The sequence below is a fragment of the Setaria italica genome, chromosome VII (assembly GCF_000263155.2).
Source record: "Setaria italica strain Yugu1 chromosome VII, Setaria_italica_v2.0, whole genome shotgun sequence".
Lineage (NCBI taxonomy): Eukaryota > Viridiplantae > Streptophyta > Magnoliopsida > Poales > Poaceae > Setaria > Setaria italica.
The window spans coordinates 33,055,122-33,082,806 of record NC_028456.1 but is presented as its reverse complement, the minus strand read 5'-3'; the positions used below and the strand labels follow the sequence as shown (position 1 = coordinate 33,082,806).

The window sequence follows — 27,685 nt, the reverse complement described above, 5'->3', positions numbered from 1 at the left end:
TAGATGTAATAACATCTGTGGGTTACAACTTACTTACAACTCACAAGAACAAAAGTCTAGCAGCTACTACTAGTACTAAACAGCAACAAGCTGTTCCGGCCTCCATGCCAGGTTAGCCACTGAATGGTCGGAAGACCTTGAATGCGCTGACGAAGCCGGCGATGGACCCTGCTACGGCGGCGGCCGATAGGACGAGGCACACGGCGGCGAGCGCCTTGAGGCAGATCCACTTGGTGCTGCCGCGCTTCACGGCGCGCTGCTTGATGTACATCTCGACGGGGAAGTAGACGGTGAGCGGCCAGAAGGAGAAGGCGCCGATCAGGCCGACGATGCTGCCGAAGAAGGGCAGCGCCATGGCGACGACGGTGGCGAGGCACACGAACGCCGACCGCCACGCCAGGCGGAGCGCGGAGGGGGCGAAGGGCCCCAGGCGGAGCTCCTTGGTGACCAAGGCGCTGTCCGGCCACGCGGCGGCGGCCCGGCTCTCGACGAAGGCGAAGATGGGCTGGCAGAAGACCTGGTACGCGCCGACGAGGTGCACGACGATGGCGGCGTTGGCGGCGTCGACGAGCCAGAAGGGCTCGTAGAAGCCGAAGCCGGTGAGGAGGTTGTCCGGCGCCGCGTTCCCGAAGGCCGCGTAGCCCATGCAGCCGCACAGCGTGTAGAACGCCGTGGTGGTGGCGATGCTGACCGCCGTGGCCTTCTTCATGACCGCCGCCTCCGACGGCGGCGGCGCCTTGATGGTGTCCTGGATCTCGATGAGCACGTTGGAGAAGGAGTAGGCGAAGGCGATGTTGCCCAGCGCCTGCAGCGTGCGCCACACCTTCTGCGCCACGGTGAGCCCCGCGCCGACGGCGACGCCGGTGAGGGTGCCCCGGAACGCGCCGTTCGCCACGGCCTGCGCGACGGCGAGGCCGAGCCCGATGCCCGAGTAGGTGAAGGACATGACGGAGGCGACGATGGAGAGCCACTTGATCTGGTCGAAGTTGGGAATCTGCGAGAAGACGATCTGCACGGCCCCGAAGGCGATCATGTAGGGCACGCTGGAGCTCTTGCACGCGGCGGCGTGGCCCCGGGCGTGGAAGCAGTTGGCCCTCCAGACGGCCTGCATGCTGATGGAGGCGGCGATGGTGTATCCGACGGCGATGGAGGCGAGGTTGACGTACTGGACGACGCCGCAGAAGGTGACCTTGGCGCCGCCGAGGATGGCGCGGACGGCCTCCATGTAGGAGTAGCTCCGCCGCCCCGTGGCGGGGTCCCCGGCGCGGCAGCAGTCGGCGAGCAGCGTGGAGGTGTACTACATGACGCCGCCGAAGACGAGCATGACCGGGGGCCCCGCCGCCCAGCCGAGCTGCGCCACCGCCCAGGGGAGGGAGAGCACTCCGGAGCCGATGACGGCCGTGACGATGTGCGCGCTGGCCCTGAGGACCGTCCCCGTGCGGCGCGGGTGGCCGTCGTCGTCGAGCGTCGCCGAGAACTCGGCCAGGTTGCCGGCTTCCAGGGACACCTCGGACACCTCCGTGATGGACACCATACTGTCGCGCGAAGGCGGCGGCGGCGGCGAGAAGGATTGGTCTATGCGTGCGAACGTGATCGCTTGTTGTGCATTGATTGAAGAAGGGTAAGGGTGGGGGGGTATAAATGGAGGGCGGCCCGGCCCCTCGTCGTCGGCACACACCTAGTCGGACAAGGAAGGAAAATCCGACGTTGCCAGGTTGCATCCATCCGATCGATTGATCACTAGCGCGAATCGAGTCGGAATAGAATTAGAATTCCTAGTCTTCTTTCCATTTGTTCATCCAAACAAACGAGGTTCCGGTTGTGCGGTTTCGTAGCGGCGCCGCTACCCCCCGTGGGCTGAACTCCACACTACTAGGCCACTACCACCAGCATCCAAAGCTTCCCTGCTTCTTCTTCCTGGATGAAGAAGGCAATTCCCCATTATCAATCGAAGCCGGCAGTTTAGGATCTCCATCAGGCTCTGATCGACACCGGGAGTGGAGGTGCTCGAGACGGTTTGCCCATCCACGAGTGCCCGGACCTGCTGCACGTTCCTGATGAGCAGCCGGCACAATCACGTCCCGGAGCCGCCGCGGCGCCACCTTCGGAGCTTGCCCATGCTGGAATTCCCCGCCGGTGCGAGCTCAGTCACGCGACGAATGGCGTGCCGCTGGGGTCCGGTCGGATACATCTGAAGGTGCAGATGGGTGGAGAGTTTAGATGGGGCTGTGCTGCTCTGAATGGCGAGGCGGGCAGAGAGGGCGGCCGCCGCCGCAGGCGACGGTTGGAGGCGGCGGCGCTGGATGCGTGGGGAGGAGACGGACCGAAATCAGGGGCATGTTTGCAAATAACCGGATCGGCGTAAATAATCGCGATCCAAAATAGGGGGCTGTATGTAATTATTTAGGGGGTATTTTATAAATGTTCGGATCGCGATCAATAATTGCGATCCAAACTAGGGGTCTATTTGAAAAGTTTTAGGGGCGCCTTTTTGAAATTCCGGATCGCGATCCAAATCCTCCGCCGCGGCTCGCCGGAGCGCCGCCCGACGCAGGCCGTCCCATGGGTGCCTCTTATTCTCTCCGCCTGGCTCGCACCCCGCCCCGGCTCGACGCCGGCCGTCCCTCGGGTGTTCGGAGCATGCGCCATGGTGGCTGCCAGGACTGGACTCAGGACTCTGAAATCTTAATACCTGAACTGACTGAAGAAGATGATGCTGACCTCGCCTCGAAGAAGACAGCCTCGCCGTGGCCGCAGGGTCGGGACTCGGCGGAGCACGATGTCTCTCCGTGCGACTACATAAAAGAGAACGCCGCGCCGCCCAGCAGGTGACGATGACGACTGCGTTCCGTCGCCGCCGCCCGCCGGTGGACATGATCTGCACTGACCGGATGCTTCGGAACAGGTTCGTCACCGTCACCGGCCAAGCCGTCCTCCTCTGCTCCAAGTACGGCTACATGTTTCCCGGGCACGACGCCGTGGAGTACCTCTACTTTTCACTAACTGCAACCTCCGCGTTGCCATGGAGCTTGCAGAAGCCGGATACTATGCAGTAAGCTCCATCGACGACTTCTCTGCAGCCACCGAAGCCGCCTATCTTAACTTCATGAATCATGAGCTACATCGGCAAGTCTCCTCGCACCGTTTACAACTGTACAATGGAGTCTGATTTCGTCTATTTTGACGCCCGAGTTGACTCTGAGCTTGCCAAGGAACGAGAAGAGATTTCTGAGGAGGAAGAAGCCTACCAAGCCCTTAGAAAAAGTCCAAATTACTGCCTCCAACTACGATGAAAATCCACGTAACCCCATCAAAAACTGTTTACTTAACCCCCTATATTTACAAAATCAGTTCACCTTTAACACTCAACTGTAACCGGTTTTGACCACGTGGAGAGTACTTGGCTGCTCATGTCAGATATCATAGCCGATGTGGTGGCCGAGGCTGAGCGGATGGGCTTGCGTGCGGTGTCGCTCATGCAGTCATGCTCCATAACGACAACGGTGTAAGGACAAGGTGGACCTCTTCGTGCATATTGCCTCGTCGGTCTTGCCGCTGCCTGCGCCCGGCCGCGATGGCTTCATCGTCATCCTCGTCGGTCGGGTCCGTCGTCAAGTCGCCGGCGCGGGGCAACGCGGCTGCAGCGGCCATACGAAAAGGCCGCGGCAGGGGAACCACTTGGGTAAGCAAGGTCGCGACTCGCAACCCCAGGCCTGCCCGGCCGGCCATTATCGCTGCTCGGGATGTGGCTGGATGACTTTCTCCGGTGGCAGCGGTAGCACCGGGAGCGTCGGGGGACGCGGCACCGACGGGAGTCGAGCACCGTGAGCTCGCTGACCAGCAATTCACTGATCCCCTGCCCGTTCGGCCGCGTCACGAGGGCCACAGCCGCCGCGCCGCGACAGCATCATCCGCAGCTGCATCGTGCGCACAGCCGCCTCGCTGGCTTATGCCTCTGGTGAGAGTTTGCAAGTTCATGCGGTTCCTGCTCGCTTGTAGTGCTACATGCTGGTGCGCGTGCACAAGCTGCAGGCGGTGCGTTTGTGGCCGACGGGACGGGACGAGGCATGCACTGTCTGAGTTGACAAGAGCGGCATCGGTTGATCAGGGAGGGGGCTGTCTCGTGGCTTGCTGATTGTACGCAGATATTACATAATTCTAGCTGTGCAAAGCTCTCTGCTTTTGGCTTTGCCATGGAAGAAGAAAGCAGGAGAGAACGGCAGCCAGGATGGGAGAGAAGAGATGACGTGGCCATCGAATCGTCAAAATGAATGAAACCGATGTCCGCGCGGTGAAAACCGGTTTAGTTGAGCAACAAAGGTTAAAAATAAGCTGGTTTTTGAAACTCAGGAGTTAAATAAACGGATTTATAGTTTAGAAGGTGTTGTGGACTTCAGCTATACTTGGAGGCAGTGATTTGGACTTTTTTCAATACTACCTTGCTAGTAGGGAACTACCGAAGCAAGGTCTCTGTTTTTTCCCCGTTGGGTCGATCCAAACTCATCTGAATAATTTCTGAAATTCAAATTCAAAGCAAGTAATGGAAATGGACTAATTAAAACAGGGATCCAAAATTACTGCCCACTTGCATCCATAGATATTTGAGTCTTAAGATCTGTTTTGCATTTTTTAAGACTATGTATGTGGCGTGAACGAGTAATCTTTCTCATTTTTTCAAATTTAGCATGGACAACAAATGAAACATGACAACGGCTCGTTGGACTCTGCCAGAGTGAGGAAACCACACAAGCCATTAACGTACTCCATGGAGCGTTTGTCCGCGTTGTACATTCATTGCCGATCCATCTACAAAGTATTCCCGAACCAAAGGTATTCTGATCATCCATAGAATTATACATGAAATATAACCAACATCATACAAATTTCATTAAACTAGAAATACACAAATTTAAATTTCAGACCCAAACAACACGATACACTATGACAAACTATCAACTGAGTACTATCTAGGAAGACTTTAAGCATCATTAGGTGGCGAAGACGAAGGTTTAGCTGACCCAGCCTCATCATGTGGTTTATTTGTGCCTCCTACGAGTGGACTTGAAAACCTCAGGACTGGCGGTGGAGCATAACGACCACAAAAAAAAGATTATGGACCCGCCGCAACAGCATCTTCATGACATCTTTCCAAATAACGAAGCATTGCTCTCTCCCACGTGCTTATTTTCTTCAGCTTATCATGAGGACCAACTATGGTTTTCTCCTTGCCGCGAGAGAAACGACGATCGCCCCCACCATCACCACTACCTCCAACAGCAGTAGCCATCTCTATGTAAACTAAACTATGGCTCATATTTCCAAATGACTAAATTATGAACAAATTATATATTTTCTCCACAATTTATTTAGCTCAAACATAACATATAAATAAAAAATTTCTCCATCGTAGCTTATTCTAAAAATGACTAATTACATACCGCTATTTCATCTTATTATCTCTATGTACCACAATTTATCTCGCTCATATTTGCAAATGATTAAAATATGAACAAACTATATTTTTCCCCACAATTTATTTAGCTCATATTTGTAAAGGACTAAACTATGAAATTATTCCTCCAACCTCATATTAATTTCTTTGACTAATACGAAACATAGCATCCAAAAAATTATACCTTATTCTAAAAATCACAAATATGAGCTCTAAATAACACATGCATATTAATGAAAATTTTCTCCATTGTACCTTATTCTAAAAATCACAAATTACTCTAGCTCTAAAGCATAAAACTTAGTATACTAACCATATATTAAGGGAGGATGAAGTTTCTAACCTTTAGAACACTTGAATGAGTGAAATCCCCACGAAATGTTCAAAAGTCTGGCAGCACCTCCCCTATTTCACCATGAATGGATAAAGTTAGCCCGAGCTGGAGAAAATGGCTCGACCAGGAGGAGGAAGAAGCATGATTTATAGGAGGGAAGTTAGTACCAACTAGAGTTCCAACCGGTAATAAAGGTCACCTATTAGTACGGGTGGAACCTCCACCCGCTACTAAAGGCCTTCAGGCACATTAGTATTGGGTGATAATGTTTGACCTTTAGTACTGGTTGGAGCCCCCAACCGGTACTAAAGGGGTTACGAGAGGCTCCTGAGAAACTAGTGGTTAGATCCGGTATTGATGCTCACTTAGTACCAAGTCAAAAATCAACCTGTATTAGTACTCGCCGAGTTTTCCAGAAATGTTTAGCTAACTCAAATTCGTTGTTCTATATTCCACCACATTACTTGTTACGAAAGCAGTTGAGCAGTTTCCTGAAGTTACTGAAAGTGCAAGCGAGGTATCCAATTATTGGGGTGAAATATTTGTGTTGTATGTACATTATTGGGCGGCCCTAATTGCTGCCAGCAGTATCTGCATTGGCACCATGGAAAATGTAGCTGAATTTCTCCTCCTCCAAAGGAAACCCATACTCGTTATAAAAAGCTTTTCTCTGCCGCACCAGTCTCGCTTCCTCCTGCTTGAGTTTCTCTTCCTCATCTGACAACTCCTTGAGACGGCCTTCATTCGATTCCCCAATTGTTTCCTGCCCCCTCAGTTTTCCCAGAGCCTGCCTCAACTTTCTCAGCTCTTGTCGACATATTCTTACACCTGCATGGCATCCAACAAAGTGCCCATGTAATTAAACCAATTGTAACTCGATACACACATGAGATCATTGTGATAACCATATGGAAAAAGCAGTATTAGTCTCGGTTAGTAGGGATCAAAGATCCCGAAAATCCATCCAGGATTAATTTTTCGAGATAAAGGGGAATTCTTTAGTCCCGGATCATTCATCTAAAGACTCCCTTAGTCCCGGTTAGTGTTACCAACCGGGATTAAAAAGTTTCAAAAAAAATAAAAAAAACCCACCGTGCCCCACGCCCGCCGGCCACCCACGCCGACCGCCGCCCGGCCGCCGCTCGCCCGCGCCCGCCTACGCCTCCACCCACTCGCCTCTGCCTCCGCCCGCGCCCACGCTCGCCCGCCGCCGCATGCCTCCGCTCCGCCCGCACCGCACCGTTGGGCCCGCCCGCTCCGCTCCGTCCCGCTCCGCCGCCGCTGCTCCGCCCTGCTGGCGCCGCTCCGCTCTGCACCGCCCACCTGCCCGCGCGCCGCTGCTTGCCCTCACCCCGCTGCCGCTCCTCACTGCCAATGAGGGGTGAGCAGAGGGGGAAGGGGAGGGGTAGCAGAGGGGGAGGGGGCGGGAGAGGAAGAGAAGGAGGGGAGGGGAGGGGAGGGGGCGGGAGAGGAGGAGGAGATTTGCGCGAGAGAGGAGGAGATGGAGGAGGCGCGAGGATAAGGAAAAGGGGAGAGAGAGAGGAGGAGGAGGAGGCGCCGGTGTGAGGAGAAGATATTAATGTGAAGAGAGGGGGGCTGTGTGGGAAGGGCGTTTTGTCCTGATTGGAAACTCCAACCGGGAAAAAGATCCCCCTTTATCCCGGTTGGAATTACCAAAGACCCCCTTGTCCCGGTTGGAATTACCAAGATTTGTCCCATTGGTAATTTCAACCGGGACAAAAGGGTGCGGCCGTTGGTGCGATATTTCTAACCGTTATGACCTTCGGTGGTACATTTTTGATCCGGAACTAAAGGTACTTTAGTCACGGGTCTAATGTTAACCGGGACTAAAGGGGTTGGATGGAAGGTCAGTTTTCTACTTAGTGATAAGATAATACCAGTCGATCAGTAACAACACACATAGATTGATAGATTGACAGGCGGAACATAAGATCTGAGCCATCAATAATACGAACGAATCTACATCGAGCCACATGACAACAACCCAACAAGGACATGCAAGAGATGGCAACAACCAACCAGCCAGGGCAAGCACGATCATCTAATCTAGACGAGGCGGACCGGAAGACGTGGGTATAGTACGTACCACTGTCGTGCTGCAGCTTGGTGTAGAAGGAGAAATACTTGGGCTTCTCATCATGGGCGGCCGGGTCGGCGGCGTTGGCGAGCTTGGCGGCGTCGGCCTCGGTAATCCTGCCGACGACGACGGACACCGCAGCGTCCCCGGACTCGCCGTCCGCGAGGTCTAGCAGGTCAAAGCTATTGGAGGCCATTGCGGAGGCGGCTGAAACCCTAGACCGCCGCCCTACTAGCTAAACCCTCGATGATCCTCTCTCGTCGGCTCGAGTCGAAAAGGCGGGCGCTGATCGGTGGGTGGTGGATTTGGCTTGTTCGGCACAGCAACGGGGCGCCGCGTTTTATACGACTGAGAGCAGCTAATACAATAGATTTAAAAACTCCAACGACAAGGCTATGCTACGCGGAGAAATTTGTATTTTTGACATCCCAAACACACGTGGCTTCGCATATTTAACACTCTAAAGATTGACTTCGCAAATTTGACGCCCACAATTGACACATTGATTTACTTGACATTATACCTCTTTAATAATTTTATTTCCTCTTTTTCCATTTACTGGATTGTGAAAGGACTAAACTATCCCTTGCGTGTACCTCTCTATCTCTAGTTCGATCACATTTCTCTGCCACTGCAGGGGAGTTGCGCGCCGACCGACACTGAGGCAGCGGGCCTGCGCGCCGCGTCCGCGCAGGTACTCAGGGCCACGGTGGCCCTGCTCGTGCCAGCGCGGCCGGTCGCCGTCTCTGGTTGCTTCCTGGGCTCCCTCACCGCCTCCCGCACCTACAATGTCCTCTGGATGCTCGTCGCCTGCCACGGACACGTCCACGGCGCCCTGGCCGCCCACTACTGGGTCTTCTTCGTCTTGCTGTGGGTGGCGCTGCTCATCGGCATCACTGTCTTCATCGTTTGAGATCAGTGGCTAGCTGCCATGCCTTGCAACCGATGCACCTACGAAGCGAGATCGGTGGCGGCAAGCACCAGTACCGCGACGCGTTCTGGGCGGGCGGCGGCGCGTCCGAGTGAGGCTATCGCGACGCGTTCTAGGCGGCGGCGGCACGTCCAAGCGAGGCGTTCTAGGCGCGGGCGGCGGCGCGTCCGAGCGAGGCGTTCTGGGCGCGGGCGTTCAGGGTGATTGATTTGATCGAACCAGAGATAGAAAGATGCAAGGGGTAATTTAGTCCGTTCACCATTAAAAGAGGCATAATATCAAGTAAATTAATATGTCAATGTTGTGGGTGTTAAATTTGCGAAGCTAATCTTTAGATTGTCAAATATGAGAAGCCACGTGTTTGAGGTGTCAAAAATACTATGCTACGCGGATGCCCCAGCCTAGCATCATTGCATCCTTTTTATGCACATTGGCTCAATTTGGTACCCAGATCAGAACAACAACGAGAAGCAAAGGAAAAACGCACCATTTAGAAGAGAGATCAAAGCCTCTACGTAATAAGCCAATAACAATGAGTTAGGCTCTGTCTATTTGAACTTCTTGATATCTTCTCAGCGTAAAAAGTTATAAGTTCAAACAAACAACGATCTTCTCGTGTAGCTTTCGAAAAGTTGGAAGCTCAGAAAAACTGAGTTTATACGGGAAGTTGAAAAGCTCAATTTTATGAGTTTTTCGTAGTTTTTTGAGTTCAGAAAGCTAAACGCAACTTCTAAATCTAGTGTTACTTTTCAGAAGCGAAAAGTCAGCAGCTTTTCAAAAAAAAAGCTCAGAAGATCTCTTCAGCTACGGAAAGTTTAAGCCAGCAAAGTCTGTTTCACTGTTAGGTTGGACATTGGAGAATGAACAAGTGAAATTTAATGTACCTCTGACTTTAGGAACTGTCACAGACCTTATCAAATTAGCACAGATCACTGAATTCCCAGAATCCATAGCACTTGGCTGGCTCTCACGGAAAACTCTTGCTTCTCCCAGGGAAGAACTGAAAGTGCCCATAAAGTTTCTGGGAAAAAGTCTACAAAAACCTTATTGCGCCCAATGAAATCCCTTAGCGTTGGAAAAGAAATAGCAGAGAGCATAAAAAGATTCTAAACGCACAAGCTTTCGAAAGAGAGTGGACAAATTTAAATCAACAAGAACAAAATTTACTGAAACAAAAAGAAACTGAATAAAACAGTAAAGCATCCGTTACAAAATTTGAGGCCTTCCTCGTTCATCTCTCCATCCTCACCCAAAAGTTAAAAAGGGAAACTAATCAGAAGAGCTAGGCCTGAGCCGGAGCGGCCGCGGGTGCAGAGGCCTGAGCTGGGGCTGGCGCGGGTGCAGAGGCCGGCGCAGCAGATCGAACCGACGCGAGTACAGGCAACGCAGGGAACTTGGACATATCCTTGACGTCCAGGACTGGCGCAGCGCCAGGCGCAAAATTGCGGCGCTGCTGATAGTACCTGTCATTGCCTGGGCGCCTCTGCATGTAGTAGCCACCATTGCTAGCGCGCTCCTGCTGGTATCGGCCAACGTTACCGCCCTGCTGCTGCTGGTAGCCACCATTGCCTTGGTACCCGCCGTGGCCCCTGCCCTGCCATAGCCGTATCCACTATTGCCCCTTCCGTAGCCATATCCGCCATTGCCCATATACCGATCGCGGTGGCCAGAGTAGTCACCTCTTGGAGCACCGTCGCCTCGGCCATTGTAGGCACCCCTTGGAGCACCATTGCCGTTGTGGCCGCCAGCTTCGTTCTGGGCTGCCCAGCCGTTGACCTGGGGCTCGGTGCTGTTGTCGCGGCTGCCACCCTGGAAACCGCCATTGAAGCGACTTACGAGCAGAAGAGCCATCTTCCTGATCGTAACTGACACGCCTTGGTGGCCTGTACCCAAGGTTTCGGCAGGGGAGGATAACCTGAAAATTTGTCAAAGTAATATTTGGTACTCACATCAAGTTGACCCTGAAAGATACAGTGTTTTAAGGAAATCCTTATACCTTCTTAGGTTTGCCATCCTTTGCAGCAGCACTGATTTTCGTCCTTCTTGCTAGCCTCCTTAACCTTGGGCTGAGCCTTTTCTACCTTGATGACAGCTTCCTCATCATCCAGCTTCTTTTTCTCCAACATCTGCAAACCCTTAAATTCTTCAGCAGTGACCTTCCTCTCCTCAGTTTTTGAGGCCTCCAAGGTCTTCTTTTTCTCCTCACGCATCCTCTCATACTCAGCAAGGGTCTGTTCAATTTATGAAGGTCCGCAAAACGCTTGGCAAGCAAGAACTGACTGAAATTGCATGGCTATTCAGAGAGGCATTACCTTTTTCTCTCTTCTAGTGGTTGCTTGTCAGCCTGTTGCCCTGTTTCGAACCATCTACCTCTGAATCTTGCTTCTTCACCTTCTCCGACTCAGTGCCACTGTTTTTCTTAGCATTTTTCTTCTTCCTCTTTTCAGAGCCATTGAGCTTATCCTTTGGGAAAGGATACTTGGTTCCAGCGGGAGCATCTTTACCATCTTGGGCAGCACCCCTGGCATAACAACATTGACAGGGTTCAGATAACAATAATTACTTCTACACAAGGAGATAAGAAATCATCTGCAGAATTTGTACAGCAAGTATATTAGAACTTACCCAGCAAGCTTGCCTGATTCAGAAGCAGGCACAGCATCTGCATTATCAGCACTGGCCTCCTTTTGTTCTGTGTCGTTGGCAGACACAACATTCTCTTCAAGCTTTTCCTCAGTCTCTGTTCCAGCGGGCCGAATGCCTAACTAGGATTTGGGCTTGCGCATGACGGCCCATTATTACAAAGTGAAGCTTTACTGATGCATACTTCCATTCGACATCTTCAGAGATCATTCAGTTTTCAGTGACAATCTCCGTCGAGCTACGTTGTTGGTGCTGGGTGCCACCGCACCCAGAAAAAAGAAATCCATAATCACTTATCAAATCTAAATTTTCACCATATTTGCTTGAATATTCTACATATGCTATGAAGTGGCACACCCCTGTATTTTTGTCTAGCTCCGAGCTTGACGTTCTTGCAAACGCTTCTCCCGCTTGGCTGCCTTCTTGCTCATGACAACATGTCATCAAACAATAGCCTTTGGGCAGAGACAACATATACGAAGCTTGGGGGCAGAAAGCATCTGCTGTAGCGGGAATATATACCAAGGTTGAATTGGCAAGTAATTAATTATGTCGTTGGAAGTGCAGAAGCAAAGCAAGGGATCCAACTCCACCCAGCAGCATCAACAACCATGCGTTTTAAATACCTACATCCAAGTGTCTTCCATCGCGCCTCGTCAGTCGTCACCATCTAACCTGTCTTCAGTGTACTCATTGTTTCTTTCTCTTCTGCTCTTGTCTGAGTGTTTAAGTGCTAACTGGTAAGTATGCAGAAAAGCAAAGCCTGTGTAATTCGGAGCTTTACGGATGTAATTAATCCACATCCATTTGCAGAACTGAAGTATAGGAGAGGACTCATGGATCCCTCGCTGTACAAGGCCGCGACACGGGGCGACGTGGCGACCCTGAAGCGGCTGCTGGAGGTTGACCCAACCATCCTCGACTCGAAGACGCCGCAGCTGAACACGGCGCTCCACCTCGCCGCCTTGCATGGCCACACCGACTTCGCCGGGGAGGTCCTCAACGTGAAGGAGGAGCTGCTCGTCGCCAAGAACAACGACGGCGACAGCCCGCTGCACCTGGCAGCAAGGTACGGCGAGAAGGGGGTGGTGGAGCTGTTCGTCCGCCGCGCCCGGTCCTGGCCGCCGGAGGATCCCACCACCGCCGAAGGGCCGCTCAGGAATCCCCTGATGATGGCCAACAAGGCGGGCGACACCCCGCTGCACGACGCGGTGCGGAACCGCAGGAGCGCCGTGGCGCTGTTGCTGCTTGACATGAACCCCGACCGTGGCCACGACCTCAATGGACTCGGGGAGTCGCCGTTGGAAATTGCTGCCCGCGAGGGCCTCGTCCTCGTCGTGGAAAGGATTGTGAAGCATCCATGGGCTCAGCAGGTGTCCGTGAACCACCATGTCAGAGGCACCGCTCTGCACCAGGCAGTACTCGGCCGGCACATTCGTAAGTAATACTCAAACGCGATTTTTTTAAGGTTCCTCTTAGTAGGTATAAAGCGACATGAAAATAGCAAGTTTAACCGTATCGATAATCAACTGTAGTATTTGCTGTACACTGCAGGAATCTTAGAGATTCTTCTGGAGAAGCGCCCTGAACTGATCGACCTGACCGACTCTAACGGCAACAATGCGTTGCACTACGCGGCTAAGAAGAACCACGCACGGGCAGTGGAGATACTGCTTAACAAGCGGATGAACCTGGCCTACAAGAGCAACCACGAGCAACAGTCCCCGCTCCACGTCGCCGCGCACTACGGGTCCACGGACGCCATCACGGCTCTGCTCCGGTGCTGCCCCGACGTCGCCGAGATGGAGGATAACAACGGCCACACCGCCTTCCACGCCTCCGTCGTCAGCGGCAAAGCGAACGCGATCAGGTGCCTCCTCCGGCGCGTCGTCCGCGCAAAGGAGGTTCTCAACCACGTCGATAAGAACGGCAACACGCCTCTGCACCTCGCAGCCAGCATGTCACATATCAATTCCGCGTTGGTGCTGCTCAACGACGGGCGCGTCGACCCCTGCGTCCTCAACCGCGACGGCCAGACTGCGCGTAGCCTCCTCGAGATCAGAGGTGAGATGGATGCGTACGAGTTGCACCTCTGGACGCAGCTCATGCGGCATGAGCCTATCTGGTGCCGTAACCAGCCGGTGCCGCCGCTCCGGCGCCACAAGGGCTCCGCCTCCGCTCCGGGGGACTTTCGAGAGAGACTCGGGATCCAAGTCATCTTAGCAAGCCTCGTCGCCACCGTCAGCTTTGCGGCCACCGTGACCATGCCTGGTGGGTACAGCCAGACCGAGGGCACTGCCATCCACAGCCACCGCGCCGCCTTCAAGATCTTTCTAGTCTCCAACACAATCGCCATGAGCAGCTCTAGCGTCGTGCTCTTGTGCTTCCTTTACCCAGTCAAGTACAACTCCTACAAGGTAAACCAAGTCCTGTGGGGCCAGAGGCTCACCTGCCTCGCCTGCCTCGCCATGATCGTCTCATTCATGACTGCCGTCTACGTAACCGTAGCGCCCACAGTACGATGGCCTGTCGACATGGCCATTGCAATCGGCGCCAGCACGCCGGTCCTCGTCATCCTCATACTGGGTCGGGAAGTGATCTTCGTGCCACTCCAGTTCATTTTATCAATTTTTAATAGATTCGTCTCGCAAATTAACCTCCTAATTAGTATCTAAATATACGATATGATAGAAATTTAGGAGGTTCTAAAACACCCCCTTAATCTTCTCTTTGTCAGATCCATTGCAAGTATGTAACTATGGACCATTTTGTTACGTTGTTCCCTATTACTGTCGATCTTGCCATCAGTTGAAAAAAGGACAAGAGCCGCGGGAATGGGCAGGTTGTGCATTCTACTTGGAGGTCGGCCTGTGTGCGGGCCGAAGCTCTCTATTTGGGCTGGCTGGACCGAGGAGGACAAGAACACCGCCGGCCCAAACTATGCCGAGTTTCCGGCCCATGGGGAAATAGGAAGTTGGAAGTTCCCCTTTCAAGCTCATCATTTATTTCGTTTTGGCATCCTCATTTTCCCTGTTTTATTTCAGCACCTCCTCAACTATGCATCTGAATTATAGCAGCTTCGCATATTTGCTTATGAAAAGCATGATGCAGCAGTCTTGCCCGTATAGAGAGCTACTGCCAACTGTAGCACTGTAGACACCCTGACGTGCCTGGCATTTAGCCCTGTAGCGAAATAAGCTATACTGACAATAGCCTGGCTGCTCTGTTGAGACAAAAACAGGTACCGGTGTGTACTGTGTTAGGACTTAGGACAGGGTCTAGTGACAATCAGTACAGACCAGGTACCACCATGCATCCAAACCATGCGATAGGTTTATTAGCTTCTACAGAAGTGATTTAGTTCGGATTAAAGATCCAAACACCTCATCATGATGTATACTCAAATGGTACGATTTTATATGCGTAAAAGTCCTCGAACCATATTCACCATCACAAAAAGAAAGACACTCTCTTTTCCTAGAGAATCAACAAACAGTTTTGAACATCTCTCGTGCGAATGTTCTGGTGGCACTTTGTCCACGTACGTGCTACCCTACAGCTGCTTTCGGTCCTGTTTTTTTTTTTAATGTAGCTTTCCGGTACCGGTATGTTATGTGTCCATCCAAACACAAATAGCCTTTATTCATCCAACCCCTTAATACGTAAATGCGCTAAAAGAGACATCTATATGTCCATTCTGCTCATGCAAAAAATATATAACCTCCTCCTGTCCAATATTGTAGGACATAGTTTGGTGTGAAAAGATCTCCCAAAATTATGTATTTTTTTGGGATTTAATTATTTCTCGTTATGATATGGTAGAGCTGCAAAATCGACGTCATATTGAAAGCACTTTGAAATACGAAATGCTGATACAATTTCCGCACTAAACATGGTTACATTAATGTGAGCTGATTGTTGATTAAATCTAATGCACATTATTATAAACCGACCAACTAACACATTAATTAGTTTGCGAAGCTTTACGAAATGAATGTTTAGATGGTTAGATTCCATCCGGTTTTCAGGTTCTGAACTCAGCATCATCTTCATATTTTTCTAAATTTACTTTGAAAAATCAGCGCTACTTTTTTATGGTACGCCGTCGTTATTGAATGGTTGTGGTGCATGGTGACTTTGTCATTCTTGAAATTTGCCGGATCAGTCTCTAATGTGCTTACAAGGTAAGATGTGCATGCATACATTAAAAAAGGTGGATGTGCGTGCGTGTGTGGGAATTTATGTCCACGTTGTATTATAAAAAATAATCGGATAGAACTCTCATCCATTTTATTATGCTTTCCATCGGCAGAAAACGAATATATTTGTATTGAGGTACCTATAAAAACTAGCAACTCAACAACAAAATAAGCGCAAGCGGGTCGCAGATATATTACGCCGACGCAGGTAGGCACGGCATCTTTCGTCCCGCCTAGTACTGTAGTGCATAGTACTTCCTCCTCCTAAGTCCTAACCTCCTCCCCTGAACCCTAAGCACATTGTTGTAAACCAACCAACTGCACATTAATTTGCGAAGCTTCACGAAACGAGCTATATACTTATTAGCTGTTAGGTTTCATCTGAGTTTGAGTCATAAACTCAGCACAGGTACTTATATTTTCTTCAGTTTACTCTAGAAATCATCAGCACTACCTATTCATTTTAGTGGTTGCTAGGCTGTCGTCATGGAGCATATGTGTCGATTTGGTCAACGATCTGTGGCCGGGATGCTTACAGAGGTAGCAAGGTGTACGGGGTACAGGGATGGTAATGGATCATGACCCTCGTACCTCCTTTACAATCCAACTAAATTATATCTATATTTAGCTCAAAATCATATATTATTATGACCCGGTCCTATAGAGCCCGATGCTTAAATTTGCTAGGGTAAATTAGAGGGACTTTTACCACCCCTAGGTGAGTATACATACATGCATGTATATACTAGTGTTTATGTGCCTACTGTGTTTTGAAAATAATTGCACAACCATCAACGATTATCTTTATACATTGAAGTGCCTATAAAAACCAGAAACCCAACTCAAAGCCCAACACAAAAACAAAAACAAGCGCGCAGACGACAGCATAGACAGGCACGTAGGCGCGCGCGGCAGCAGCTTCCCTCCCGCCTCCTCTCCTAACCTCCTCCCCTTGTTTCATGCAGACCTTCTTCGCTGCCGCGAATTAATCGGCAACCAAAATTATTAACCAGCAGTAGACTACTTACTGATCAATCAGCAGCTATAGCAGCGAGGGCCATGGAGGCGGTGACGGTGGCGGCGCAGGCGAGGGAGCGGCTCCGGGCGAGCTTCGCGTCGGGGAGGACGCGGCCGGCGGCGTGGCGGGCGGCGCAGCTGCGCGGGCTGCTGCGGATGGCGGTGGAGATGGAGGCAGAGATCTGCGCCGCGCTCCGCGCCGACCTCGCCAAGCCTCGCACCGAGTCCTACGTCCACGAGGTCTGCAGTTTTTAACTGAAGAATGATTCGCAGATGAGAGTATGAGACTTGTTCTGAGATAGATACATTCTGCTTGTTTGTGATACGATGCAGATATCGCTGGTCACCTCGTCCTGCAAGTTTGCACTCAAGAATCTACAGAAATGGATGAAACCCAAGAAGGTGCGTACACCGTAACATCCGAGTTAGCTCATCAGCTCCTAGTAGGTGCTGATCAAGGTGAAATCTGTTCGTCATTAGTGGTTAACCTGTGTTACCAATATACTATAAATAGAGGCATTTAGCTACACATGCATATATACATAAATTTAGCTTTGGCACTATTTTCTATTGGAATATAGTCACTCAAATCCAATAGACTATCATTTCGGGAAATAATTTCGTCAGATCTATGCATATCATTTTTAGTGCTGCCAATTTAGATGTTATGAAGATGTTGATAGTCAAAAAGTTCCAAGTGTTTGACAGGAATGCTGTCTAGAATCAAATACTTTTGATTAATAATATTAAAGAAGTACCTTTTAAATGAATCTAGCTATTTAATCTCCACGTGTATTGGCATCCAACATTTTAAAACATTCAAACATTCCAGAATGGTTCAGTTCAGCTTACGCCATCTGGTCCTGCAGCCATGAATTCGATCAGCTCATTCTAGTATAGCTTGGTCACCACCTCGGTGCATCGTGAGGTCCTTTTCATCCTACTTATTTCGGACTGGGCGGTTACATTCCCAGTACTTGATCCATTGAAGCCCTGCCAAAAACCATTCCTTCCAAATTTAAAACCAACCGCAGGAATGAATGCACACATCGCTTGACTGCTAGTAACAGTATCGGACACTTGTTCTTTCAGGTCCCCGCCGGCTTGCTCACGTTCCCGTCGACAGCAAGGGTCACCGCGGAGCCGCTCGGCGTCGTGCTTGTCATCTCGGCCTGGAACTACCCTTTCCGTAAGCTTGCAAGCCATCCAGCTGCTCAATCAACTCATATGATCATGTTTAGTTCACCCCCAAATTCCAACTTTGACACTATGCAAAAAGAAGATTCCCCATCACATCAAACTTGCGGTACATGCATGGAGTACTAAATATAGACGAAATCAAAAACTAATTGCACAGTTTTGTTGTACTTTGCGTGACGAATCTTTTGAGCCTAATTAGTCAATATTTGGACAATAATTCACAAATACAAACGAAACGCTACAGTTGCGCTACAGTAATTTTGGTTGTCCAAAGTTGGGCAACTAAACAAGGCCATAGATACATGTTTGACTGAAAAACCATGTTCATTAATACGATGTTAAGATGACCTGATCGTTCAACCACCGGATCGGAGGTAATGAAGGGGAGGAGATCGACAGGTCGGTCGGTTGGGCGCCACACATCTGGCACTCCTCTTAGACGCATGGCATTCGTGTGCATCCCCATCCCTATCTAAGATGGAACGAGTTGTTGAGACGAGTCTGGACCCCGGAGATCAGAAAAGGATCGATCGAGTTCAATGTGATGTCAACGGGTCGGGTCATGCGTTCGGCATGGCATGTTCCTGATCGCGCTGTCCAACCAACGGAGTGTGTACCTGGCGAACTGCGTCTGGGAGTCAAGAAGGCATGCTAATCCGTTCATCGTTATCTGATGACTTGATGCTTCATAGTAACTGTTCTCAATTCAACTCTCGAAGAGTAACAGGCAAACCGCAATCGAAAAGGAGAAATTAATAGCACTTGCTCTGAATTTATGGAAGGTCCCAACCACCCATGCCATCTGTGGCTCTGTTTTTTCTGAGACACATTTTTTTTCGCATGATGTTTTAATTTTTAAAATAGCTCGGAGAATTTGCATGCTACCGAGTTACTCTTCACTGCGTGATGTAAACTATAATTGTTTCTGACTACTGAATACTAGTATTTGATCGTTGAATTTTTCCAGTGCTGGCAATTGACCCGGTCATCGGTGCGATCGCCGCCGGCAACGCCGTGGTGCTGAAGCCGTCGGAGATTGCGCCGGCCACCTCTTCGCTGCTGGCCGACCTGCTGCCACAGTACGTGGACAGCTCATGCATCAAGGTCGTCGAGGGTGGCGTCGCAGAGACCACCGCGCTGCTGGAACAGAAGTGGGATAAGATCTTCTACACAGGTCCGGCCCTGCTGCCATCGACGAAGCTTGGATTGAGTGAGCTTCTTCCATGGCTAAATGTTTCTTTGTTGTCTTGTTATGTAAAATTTGCAGGTAACAGCAAGGTAGGGCTCATCGTGATGTCCTTTGCGGCGAAGCATCTGACACCGGTGGTCTTGGAGCTCGGTGGAAAATGCCCTGTAGTTGTCGATTCCAACGTCGATCTCCATGTAAACATCTCATTTCTCAGGATTGCTAATCCCTTGAAAAGAAAAGCTATTTTTTGTTGACGATTATAAATTAACGATACTATAGATTTTGAGATTCAAACTTGCTTGATTTTGAACACTATAAATCTATAAATAAAAAATTATTTTAGGATTTTTTACACGAAAACACTACTGGTAAATCTGCCAGTCAGAGATTATTCTCAAAATATAAACTTTAGTTACACTTTTCTAACATGCCAATGTCAAATGCATAGTAAAAGTTGTTTCTTGAACATCATGTCTTATCCCAAGACTCTTATATTCTTGTACGGATGGACTGACTAAAATCTTGTGAATTTGTAATGTTGAAGGTTACTGCTAAGAGGATCGCTGCCGGCAAGTGGGGTTGCAACAATGGCCAAGCTTGCATCTCACCGGATTACATCATAACCACAAAGTCATTTGCACCTAAGCTGGTAAAAACTGAGCACAGTGCCACAGCCTACTCAAAGACTTAGAATTCAGGAAACTGACTCTGATCTGGTTCTTGGCATGTGAACATTGATAGCTGGATTCCTTGAGCAAAGTCTTGGAGAAGTTCTACGGTAAGGACCCGCTGCGGTCAGCGGATTTGTCGCGCATCGTGAACTCCAACCATTTCAATAGATTGAAGGCGCTCATGGACGAGGAGATGGTCTACGACAAGATCGTCTTCGGTGGCCAGAGTGATGAACAGCAGCTGTGAGTGAATTTTGCAGCATCAAGTAGTTATCTGCCTCATGATTTCAGAATCACAAGCATGGCTAGCTGATGATCTTTTCACGTCGTTTTTCATTGCGTTGCTTGCAGCAAGATCGCCCCAACATTGTTGCTGGATCCTCCACTTGATTCGGCGATCATGAAGGAGGAAGTTTTCGGGCCCTTGCTTCCCATAATCACGGTAAATACTATCCTGTAATCATAATGTTTTGCTGCATTAAACATAAGTCCTCTAGCTATGCTTATGTTCTTGATATTGTTGCCTCTAGGTTGACAAGATCCATGAGAGCTTTGCTCTGATCAACTCCATGAGCAAGCCACTGGCAGCCTACCTCTTCAGCAAGGACAGCAAGCTCAAGCACCAGTTTGAGAGAAACGTTTCTGCAGGAGGGATGGTATTCAACGACACCAGCATCCACGTACGCAAAAATTGCACAGAACCTGAACTGCAAAGTGTTTCTGAATTGCGCATCTTATTTTCTTTCATAACTGATGGATGCTCGCTTCCTTATAAATTGGTTGCAACATTGCAGCTCACAAATCAGCACCTGCCGTTCGGAGGAGTTGGGGAGAGCGGCGTGGGCTCCTACCATGGCACCTTCAGCTTTGACGCCTTCGCCCACAAGAAGGCCGTCCTGGACCGAAGCTTCCTCGGCGAGGCGAAGGCCAGGTACCCACCATACACGCCGGGGAAGCTGAAGATCCTCAAGGGTGTGCTGAAGGGGAACCCACTGGCCATGGTTCAGGCTGCTGTAGGGTGTACAGGAGGAGCATGAATGAGTTCATCTCTTCAGAACAGCAGCATATTTACCGCATACACAATAGTATATATGTATCTATACAACGTGTTTTCAAAATATATAACATTTCAGTGCAAGTATGAAGGATTTGCAAATGCAAATCGAGAAATGATTGATGGATTGTGCAAGATTGTAAGGACAAAAAATGCGTCGAAGAAATGGCGCTGCTGTCGTGTTGCTCACAATGGTCTGCTATGTACCTATGTTACTACTTACTAGAATCAAAAGCATCAGACCCCATCGACTCAAAAGATCTTCATGCCAGCAGCAAGTCACTTCCTAGTAAAAAATTTATGGTCTTTTGGATGTAATAAAAGGATTTCATTTTAGTTATCAGGTTTTAAATGTTTTCAAAGGAAAAATGCGAAAAAAAACACCAGTAAGATGTTTTGAAACACCCACCTAAATATCTAATATTTATAGTCTAAGACATGCAAATTTATGTGTTTTTAGATCCTCACATGCTTATTGACCGGCTGATGTTGCTTTTATTTAGCCTCTAGCGTGTTGTCAAACTCGTTCCATATATTAGGAGAAGGTGCAACGATTATCCATACTTGAATATTTGTAAAACAACTAGTTTTAGTTTTGCATTTGTTATTATGTTAACTGTGTATAAACATCTAGTAATATGATAGTTTTAACAAATATGCCATATAAGGGGCTGCTCAAGAAATCAATTCTCGAAGGCGGTTCATATAAGCAGCTATGGTTACAGATTGATTTTTAGAGATGTTCACATAAGTAACTTTAATTTCTTTCCTTAAAAAGAGTAACTTTAATTTCTACTTGTTACTTTTCAGGTTATTTACTCGGTTACTCATTAGTTTGTCCGTTTGTTACATGAACTATTCTACAAAATCCTACCTTCAAGGATTTGATTGCAGCGGTATCTCAGAGGTAGGTGTAGGTGGCTAAGGAAGTTTTTACCCGGACACATACGGTAGTATTGAGTATCGCTAGTGTGTTTTTATTGATGTGTATTTTTTGTAAGATCTTGGAAGTGTTTCAAATTCTTTGTATCAATTTGATGCAAGGTTCTTGGAATTAATAAAAAGCTTCCCATATGGGAAAAAAGGGGAAAGGTTGGGAGTATATTTTTCTACTTGGTTGATTCTAATTAAATTTGAATGGCTTAGCAACTTTTGTTTTAATGGAACGGCTTAGCAACTTTACTTTGTTGTTAGATATAGGGAACTAAATCAAAGCAATGATGGCTTGATAGTATTTTTTGAAGTGAAAACGTGAATACGTGATAGTATGTTTGCTACATCAGACATGGATTTTTCACTTATACATCTAGTACTCCGGTTTCGTTTGAGATCAGGACACCACAGGGCCAATTCATCCCTTTCCCCCTCCTCTGCACACTCCCGGCCCTCTCTCTCTTCCTTGCAACCTCTCAATCCATCACCACCTAAACATAGCAATCTGCCAATCTCTCTCTCTCCTGCTTGCGCGCGCGGGAACAACGCTGGAATGCTAGGCGCATCTCGCATCACCAGGAACACGGCGTCGAGATGAGCGGCGGCGGCGACGGCGACAGGGAAGCCTTCTTCCACTGCCTGGACCGCGTGCCATCCGGCATTCACCTCGACGCCGACTTCCCCTCCGACGATGATGACGACGACGACGTCCGCGTCTCCTTCGCCTCCGCCATGGGCGACCAGAGCTTCCAGAGCTTCCGCAGGTACCAGACCGCCGTGCTGGAGGAAGAGGACGAGGAGCAGGAGGAGGCGGAGGACCCGTCCAAGTACGACATGTGGATGTCCGACGAGCCCATGTCCATCCAGGAGCGCCGCCGCCGCCTGCACCAGGGGCTCGGGATGGCCAGCAGCCGGGACCTCGCGCTGCGCCGCCACAGCATGAAGAAGCGCCCGGCCGACATGCCCCGGAGCATGTCGCGGAGCGTGTCCAGGCAGCTGACGCCGGCATCGGCGCCGATCCCGCCCGCCGCCTCGGCCGCCAACGCGCCAAGCACCGCGGCGGCGCAACCGGTGGCCGCCGCGCCGCAGCCGGCGAAGAAGGCCATCACGAGGCGCCGCTCGGACAGCGACCTTGTCGCGCGAGACGGCGCGTCGGTCTCGGGAAAGCCACCGTCGCCGCCTTTGCGGCGTGTCCGTTCCTTGCCGGCGCGGCACGACGCCCGCGACAGCGCGCCCCTCGAGAGACCTCAAGCTGTGGCTTCACGTGAGCTGCCCGTCGTGCCACTACCGGCAACATCGCCAGCGGATAAAGGCGGCAAAGGCGACGGCGGCGACGGCAAGAAGGGCGACGCCGACGGCAAGAAGGGCGACGACGGGGACAAGAATCAGGACAGCGAGAAGGAGGCAGCCGCCGCCGTCGCCGCCACACCCAAGGACGCTTCGTCGAACACCCAGACCGGCGTGCTGGGGCTGGAGGAGTTCGAGAAGTTCATCGGCAACACCCCCATCATGAAGCTCATGCGGCGCGGCACGAGCCAGCACCAGCCCGCGCCGCCGTCCGCCGGCGTGCCGCCCAAGGCCGAGAAGGCGGCCAGCAAGAAGAAAGGCGGTTGGCTCAAGAACATCAAGTCCGTGGCCATCGGGTTCATGGGGGACAAGGACACCAACGCCAAGGCGACGGCGTCCACGGCGGCGTCCACCGTGCCCAAGTCCCTCTCCACCAACGCCTCCGCCGCCGGCGCCGCGCCGCCGGCCTCGTCGTCGGAGCGGCTCAAGGTGCACCAGTACGGCAAGTCGAGCAAGGAGCTCACGGGGCTGTACATGTGCCAGGAGATCCTGGCGCACGAGGGGTCCATCTGGAGCATCAAGTTCAGCGCGGACGGCCGGTGGCTGGCCAGCGCCGGCGAGGACAGCGTGGTGCGCGTGTGGCAGGTGGTGGAGACCAACGCGCCGCCGAGCTCGCTGGCGCTGGATGGGAAGTCGGGCCCACTGGCGCCGCTGCCGCCGGTCCCGGGCGACGGGTCGTCGACGACGCCGGCGCTGTCGAAGAAGTCGACCAAGGGGAAGAGCGGCAGGGACGCGCTCCCCGAGCACCTCGTCATCCCCGACAAGGTGTTCGCGCTCGCCGAGCAGCCGGCGTGCGTCCTCGAGGGACACAAGGACGACGTGCTCGACCTCACCTGGTCCAAATCCGATCAGGTCGTATTTGGCACAGAGCCACTGGTTTGCCTTTGCTTCACTCCAATGCACTGCACATACAGAGCAACTGATGGCTTCTTGTTGGCTGCAGCTGCTGTCGTCGTCGATGGACAAGACGGTCCGGCTGTGGGACACGGAGAGCAAGGCGTGCCTCAAGACGTTCACGCACAGCGATTACGGTGAGCAAAGCCATTGCAAGCCATTGATGATTGTTTCTGATTGCCAGATTGCCAAAGATCAGTCAATACACGACATGACATCTTGACACGCCGTAATGCCAATGCAGTGACTTGCATCCAGTTCAACCCGGTGGACGACCGGTACTTCATCAGTGGGTCGCTGGACGCCAAGGTACGCCTATGGAGCATCCCGGACCGGCAGGTCGTCGACTGGACTGACCTCAACGAGATGGTCACCGCCGCCTCCTACACCCCTGATGGCCAGGTCCGACCCATCACCACACGCACACCTCAGCATTGATCGCTGCCAACATTTCTCAAGCTTATGTTCATTTCTGACCCGTGGCCATTGATGCCGATGACTGAATTGAAGGGCGTGATCATCGGCTCGCACAAAGGGAGCTGCCGGTTGTACAAGACAACAGGTACTGCTAGCATTGGCTTCATGATCAGTAATTCCTCATTGTTGCAGGGAAATGTGCAGTTCATTGAGTTGATTCTAGCAATTGTTGTTTGCTTAAGTATCTGTGGCGCCTGATTTTATTTTTTTCACATTTCAACAGGCTGCAAGCTTAGTGCGGAGGCACAGATCGATATCCAGACCAAGAAGCGCAAGGCGCAAGCGAAAAAGATCACCGGATTCCAGGTACACATACATGATAGAGTAAGCATTCAGCATAAAAGTACATGAAAACATTCATGATTATTTTGTCATGGCCTTGGGTTCAGTTTGCTCCGGGGAACCCTGCCGAAGTGCTGGTCACCTCTGCCGACTCGCAGATCCGTGTCTTCGATGGCGTGACCATGGTCCAAAAGTTCAGAGGTACGGAGATCAAATCCCAAAATTTCAGAAACCAGTCATAAACAACGAATGCAGAAAATTACACCTGACTGCAAGCTCAGGTCGTTCTCTTCCTTTTCTGTCTTTTTCCGAGAAAGGCTTCAAGAACACGAGCAGCCAGATCACGGCGGCCTACACCTCGGACGGGCGGTACGCGGTGTGCGCGAGCGAGGACTCGCACGTGTACCTGTGGCGGACGACCCGGGTGCCGCCGGCCGCCGCCATCGGCATCGGCATGAAGCCCAAGACGTGGTGCACCATCCGTTCTTACGAGAACTTTTACTGCAAGGACGTGTCCGCGGCGGTGCCGTGGACGCACTCGCCGTCGCCGCCGGGCTCCGGCGACGGCAGCCCATCCGGCGGCAGCCCGGCGTCACGGGACAAGCAGCAGCAGCAGGGCGCGTCCTGCAACGACGAGTCCTGCAGCGTCGCCGCCAAGCCGGAGGGCGGCGAGCCGGGCGGCGGCAAGGGCGACAGCGGCAACGCGTGGGGGCTGGTGGTGGTGACGGCGAGCTTGGGCGGGGAGATCAGGGTGTACCAGAACTTTGGCATGCCGTTCAGGATCAAAGGCCAGGGGAATCTCTTCTACTGATCAGATCACTGGCGCGTCGCCGGCGCCGGACGATTAACGATCTGCGCGCGAACGAAACCGCACAACATCCTTTTTGGCCATTGGTGACATGTGATTTCCATCGATTTTCGTGTACATGGTTCGTTCTGTGTTTGTAGCTAGGAAGTGCTCCAATAGAATCGTAGATGCAAAAATTCAAAGTGAGGTGGGATTTGTAATTTGTACCAAAATTAGCAAAATCAAACAAGAAGGCCACAGATCTGTAATCCGAAAATTAAGAGGTTTGTGTGTTGAGACAAATCAAAGATTAATGCAATAATAGAATGAAAGAATCAAAGAATGCCCTATGCTAAATCCAACACACATCAAGAGACTAAAACTAATCGTCTTACTGCAATTATAATCCACTAAATCACCAAACACTAAACTGAATCTACCACTATGTCAGTCGAGGTCTCCGGGCTGCCGTCAGAAGTTGGGCGTCACCTTAGTGAAGTCATCCCACGAGAACACGTCGAAACCCAGCGGCGGCTGCAGCTCGTCGTCGAACGGGGGCTTGAACACATCGTGCATCAGGAAGTCCGGCACGTCGGCGACAAACGGCTCCGGCGTCAAGACCGGCAGGTCCATGAACATGTCACGCTCACGCATCGGCTCTGCGGTTGGCTTGCACACGTCGCCGTCGAGCTCCGGCGCTGCTGTGGCCGACACGTGGAACGTAGGTGCGGGCGCCGCCGCCGCGGCCGTCCTGGGGATCTCTTGCGGCGGCGACGGCGTGAGCACAGGCTCTCCTTGGAAGACCTTGGCTTCGGCGTCCGTGTCGCAGCCTTGACCTTGTTCCTGGGACGTGGAAGCTTGGACCACGCAGCTGGACATGTCGCTGTCGGCGCCGCCCTGGGGCTGTGGCGCCGGCGAAGGCGAGCCGTAGGCCAGCCGCGGCTTCTTCTCCACGTGGATAATCTCCTCGCCTTGCCGGGGATCAAGACGGACGAACGAAGGCGCTGAATAGTGGTAAAAGACCGCTTCCTGGAAGTGGTGATAAGGATCAAGAACGTGCTGCGGCTGCGGGTGCCCGGCGACGAAGTGGTACTGAGAAGGACCGCCCTGAATCTGACGCGGCGTCGCCTGGCCGCGTTGGAAGCCAAGAGAGCCCTGAATCTGATGTGGCCGAGCAGGAACGCCGCGCGGCAGCACGGCGTGGCCGTGGTGATGTCCCGGAACGCGCGGCAGCACCGGTGCCGCGGGCTGGCCTTGCTGATGTCCAAGAGCGCGCGGCGGCGCCGTGCCCTGGCCCTGGTCTCCGTTAAGATTCTCCGCGACCGCATCGAAGTACTCGTGGGACAGCTTGGCCATGACCGTCTTCACATGGCCGTGGAGGTCGACGGGGACGCCGTCCTCCCCGAAGATGTCCCGCTTCTCGTCGTTGGTCGCGCGCGGCGAGACGTAGAGCTTGCAGAACACCTTGATGATCCTCTGGCCCTTCCAGCCATCGACGGCGGCGGCCTCGTCCTCCGCGGTGGTGAACTCCTCCATGAGCCACGGCGTCTTCACGCCGCCGTCCTTCTTTGTTCCCTTCCCCGCGCCGCCGCCGAGGAGGAGGTAGAACCCGTTGGTGCGCCTCCGGTCGCCGCCGGGCGGGTCGTCCTCGCCGTCGTCGGGCTCGGCGACGCCCTTGGACCTCTGCTCCACCTTCCAGTTGCCGCCCGTGGCGACGTCGCGCTTCGCGCGGGCCTTGCCGCGGTTCTTGCCGCCGCAGATGCGGACGCATTGGGTGAGCATGAACCACTTGTGTTCGAAGCCGCGCGAGAACCCCGGCGCACGCCCCTGGAGAAGCGCGGCGGGCCTGTCGCTGTAGATGTCCACGCCGATGATGACCCGGTCCGTCGCCGGACGCACGCCCGCGATCCAGGGCCTGAGGAAGTCGCGCACGCACTCCTCCGCCGACGGGTTGAAGTAGATGCCCACCGGGAGCGCCTGGAATGGAGCCGCCATCGCGCTCGCCCCCGGCCGCCCGCACGGGAGGATCCTTCTACGAGGGGTCGGAGACGAAGACGAAGACGAAGAGCGGAGCGATGTCGCCGGCGTGCAGTCGGATTTGAGATCGAATCGTGAGTCGTGACGGAGTTATTGCCCGGAGCCGAAAGCACCCTTATATGGTGGGCTGAGTCTGCCTC

The 27,685-nt window shown here is 51.9% G+C and overlaps 3 protein-coding genes and 1 pseudogene across 3 annotated transcripts; 3 read left to right on the top strand and 1 right to left on the bottom strand.

Annotated features, from left to right (window-relative positions):
- Nucleotides 1–112: 112 nt before the first annotated feature.
- On the bottom strand, nucleotides 113–1,339 carry LOC101778332 (annotated as a pseudogene).
- A 10,744-nt stretch (nucleotides 1,340–12,083) lies between these two features.
- LOC101777936 (ankyrin repeat-containing protein ITN1) lies at nucleotides 12,084–14,765 on the top strand. The gene is made up of 3 exons (XM_004977168.2): nucleotides 12,084–12,198; nucleotides 12,272–12,895; nucleotides 13,013–14,765. The coding sequence occupies exons 2-3, from the start codon at nucleotides 12,295–12,297 to the stop codon at nucleotides 14,131–14,133; spliced, it is 1,722 nt and encodes a 573-aa protein (XP_004977225.1). The 5' UTR covers nucleotides 12,084–12,198; nucleotides 12,272–12,294; the 3' UTR covers nucleotides 14,134–14,765.
- Nucleotides 14,766–16,524: 1,759 nt separating this feature from the next.
- Nucleotides 16,525–21,028, top strand: LOC101777230 (aldehyde dehydrogenase family 3 member H1). The gene is made up of 10 exons (XM_004977167.2): nucleotides 16,525–16,914; nucleotides 17,008–17,076; nucleotides 17,767–17,863; nucleotides 18,842–19,048; nucleotides 19,142–19,257; nucleotides 19,608–19,712; nucleotides 19,805–19,977; nucleotides 20,086–20,176; nucleotides 20,265–20,414; nucleotides 20,529–21,028. Exons 1-10 carry the CDS (start codon nucleotides 16,717–16,719, stop codon nucleotides 20,769–20,771), a joined length of 1,449 nt encoding a protein of 482 aa, XP_004977224.1. The 5' UTR covers nucleotides 16,525–16,716; the 3' UTR covers nucleotides 20,772–21,028.
- Nucleotides 21,029–22,063: 1,035 nt separating this feature from the next.
- LOC101778745 (WD repeat-containing protein 44) lies at nucleotides 22,064–25,789 on the top strand. The gene is made up of 7 exons (XM_022828074.1): nucleotides 22,064–23,920; nucleotides 24,012–24,099; nucleotides 24,207–24,364; nucleotides 24,473–24,524; nucleotides 24,663–24,745; nucleotides 24,829–24,922; nucleotides 25,039–25,789. The coding sequence occupies exons 1-7, from the start codon at nucleotides 22,316–22,318 to the stop codon at nucleotides 25,530–25,532; spliced, it is 2,574 nt and encodes an 857-aa protein (XP_022683809.1). The 5' UTR covers nucleotides 22,064–22,315; the 3' UTR covers nucleotides 25,533–25,789.
- Nucleotides 25,790–27,685: the final 1,896 nt, after the last annotated feature.

Bases quoted from the DNA above. Each gene is read 5' to 3' on its own strand.
- LOC101777936 (XM_004977168.2), top strand. From the start codon at position 12,295: ATGGATCCCTCGCTGTACAAGGCCGCGACACGGGGCGACGTGGCGACC. The intron at 12,896-13,012 runs GTAAGTAATACT...TGTACACTGCAG, and splicing joins AGTACTCGGCCGGCACATTC to GAATCTTAGAGATTCTTCTG.
- LOC101777230 (XM_004977167.2), top strand. From the start codon at position 16,717: ATGGAGGCGGTGACGGTGGCGGCGCAGGCGAGGGAGCGGCTCCGGGCG. The intron at 19,258-19,607 runs GTAAACATCTCA...GTAATGTTGAAG, and splicing joins ATTCCAACGTCGATCTCCAT to GTTACTGCTAAGAGGATCGC. The intron at 19,978-20,085 runs GTGAGTGAATTT...CGTTGCTTGCAG, and splicing joins CAGAGTGATGAACAGCAGCT to CAAGATCGCCCCAACATTGT.
- LOC101778745 (XM_022828074.1), top strand. From the start codon at position 22,316: ATGAGCGGCGGCGGCGACGGCGACAGGGAAGCCTTCTTCCACTGCCTG. The intron at 24,365-24,472 runs GTCCGACCCATC...ACTGAATTGAAG, and splicing joins CCTACACCCCTGATGGCCAG to GGCGTGATCATCGGCTCGCA. The intron at 24,746-24,828 runs GTACACATACAT...CCTTGGGTTCAG, and splicing joins AAAAGATCACCGGATTCCAG to TTTGCTCCGGGGAACCCTGC.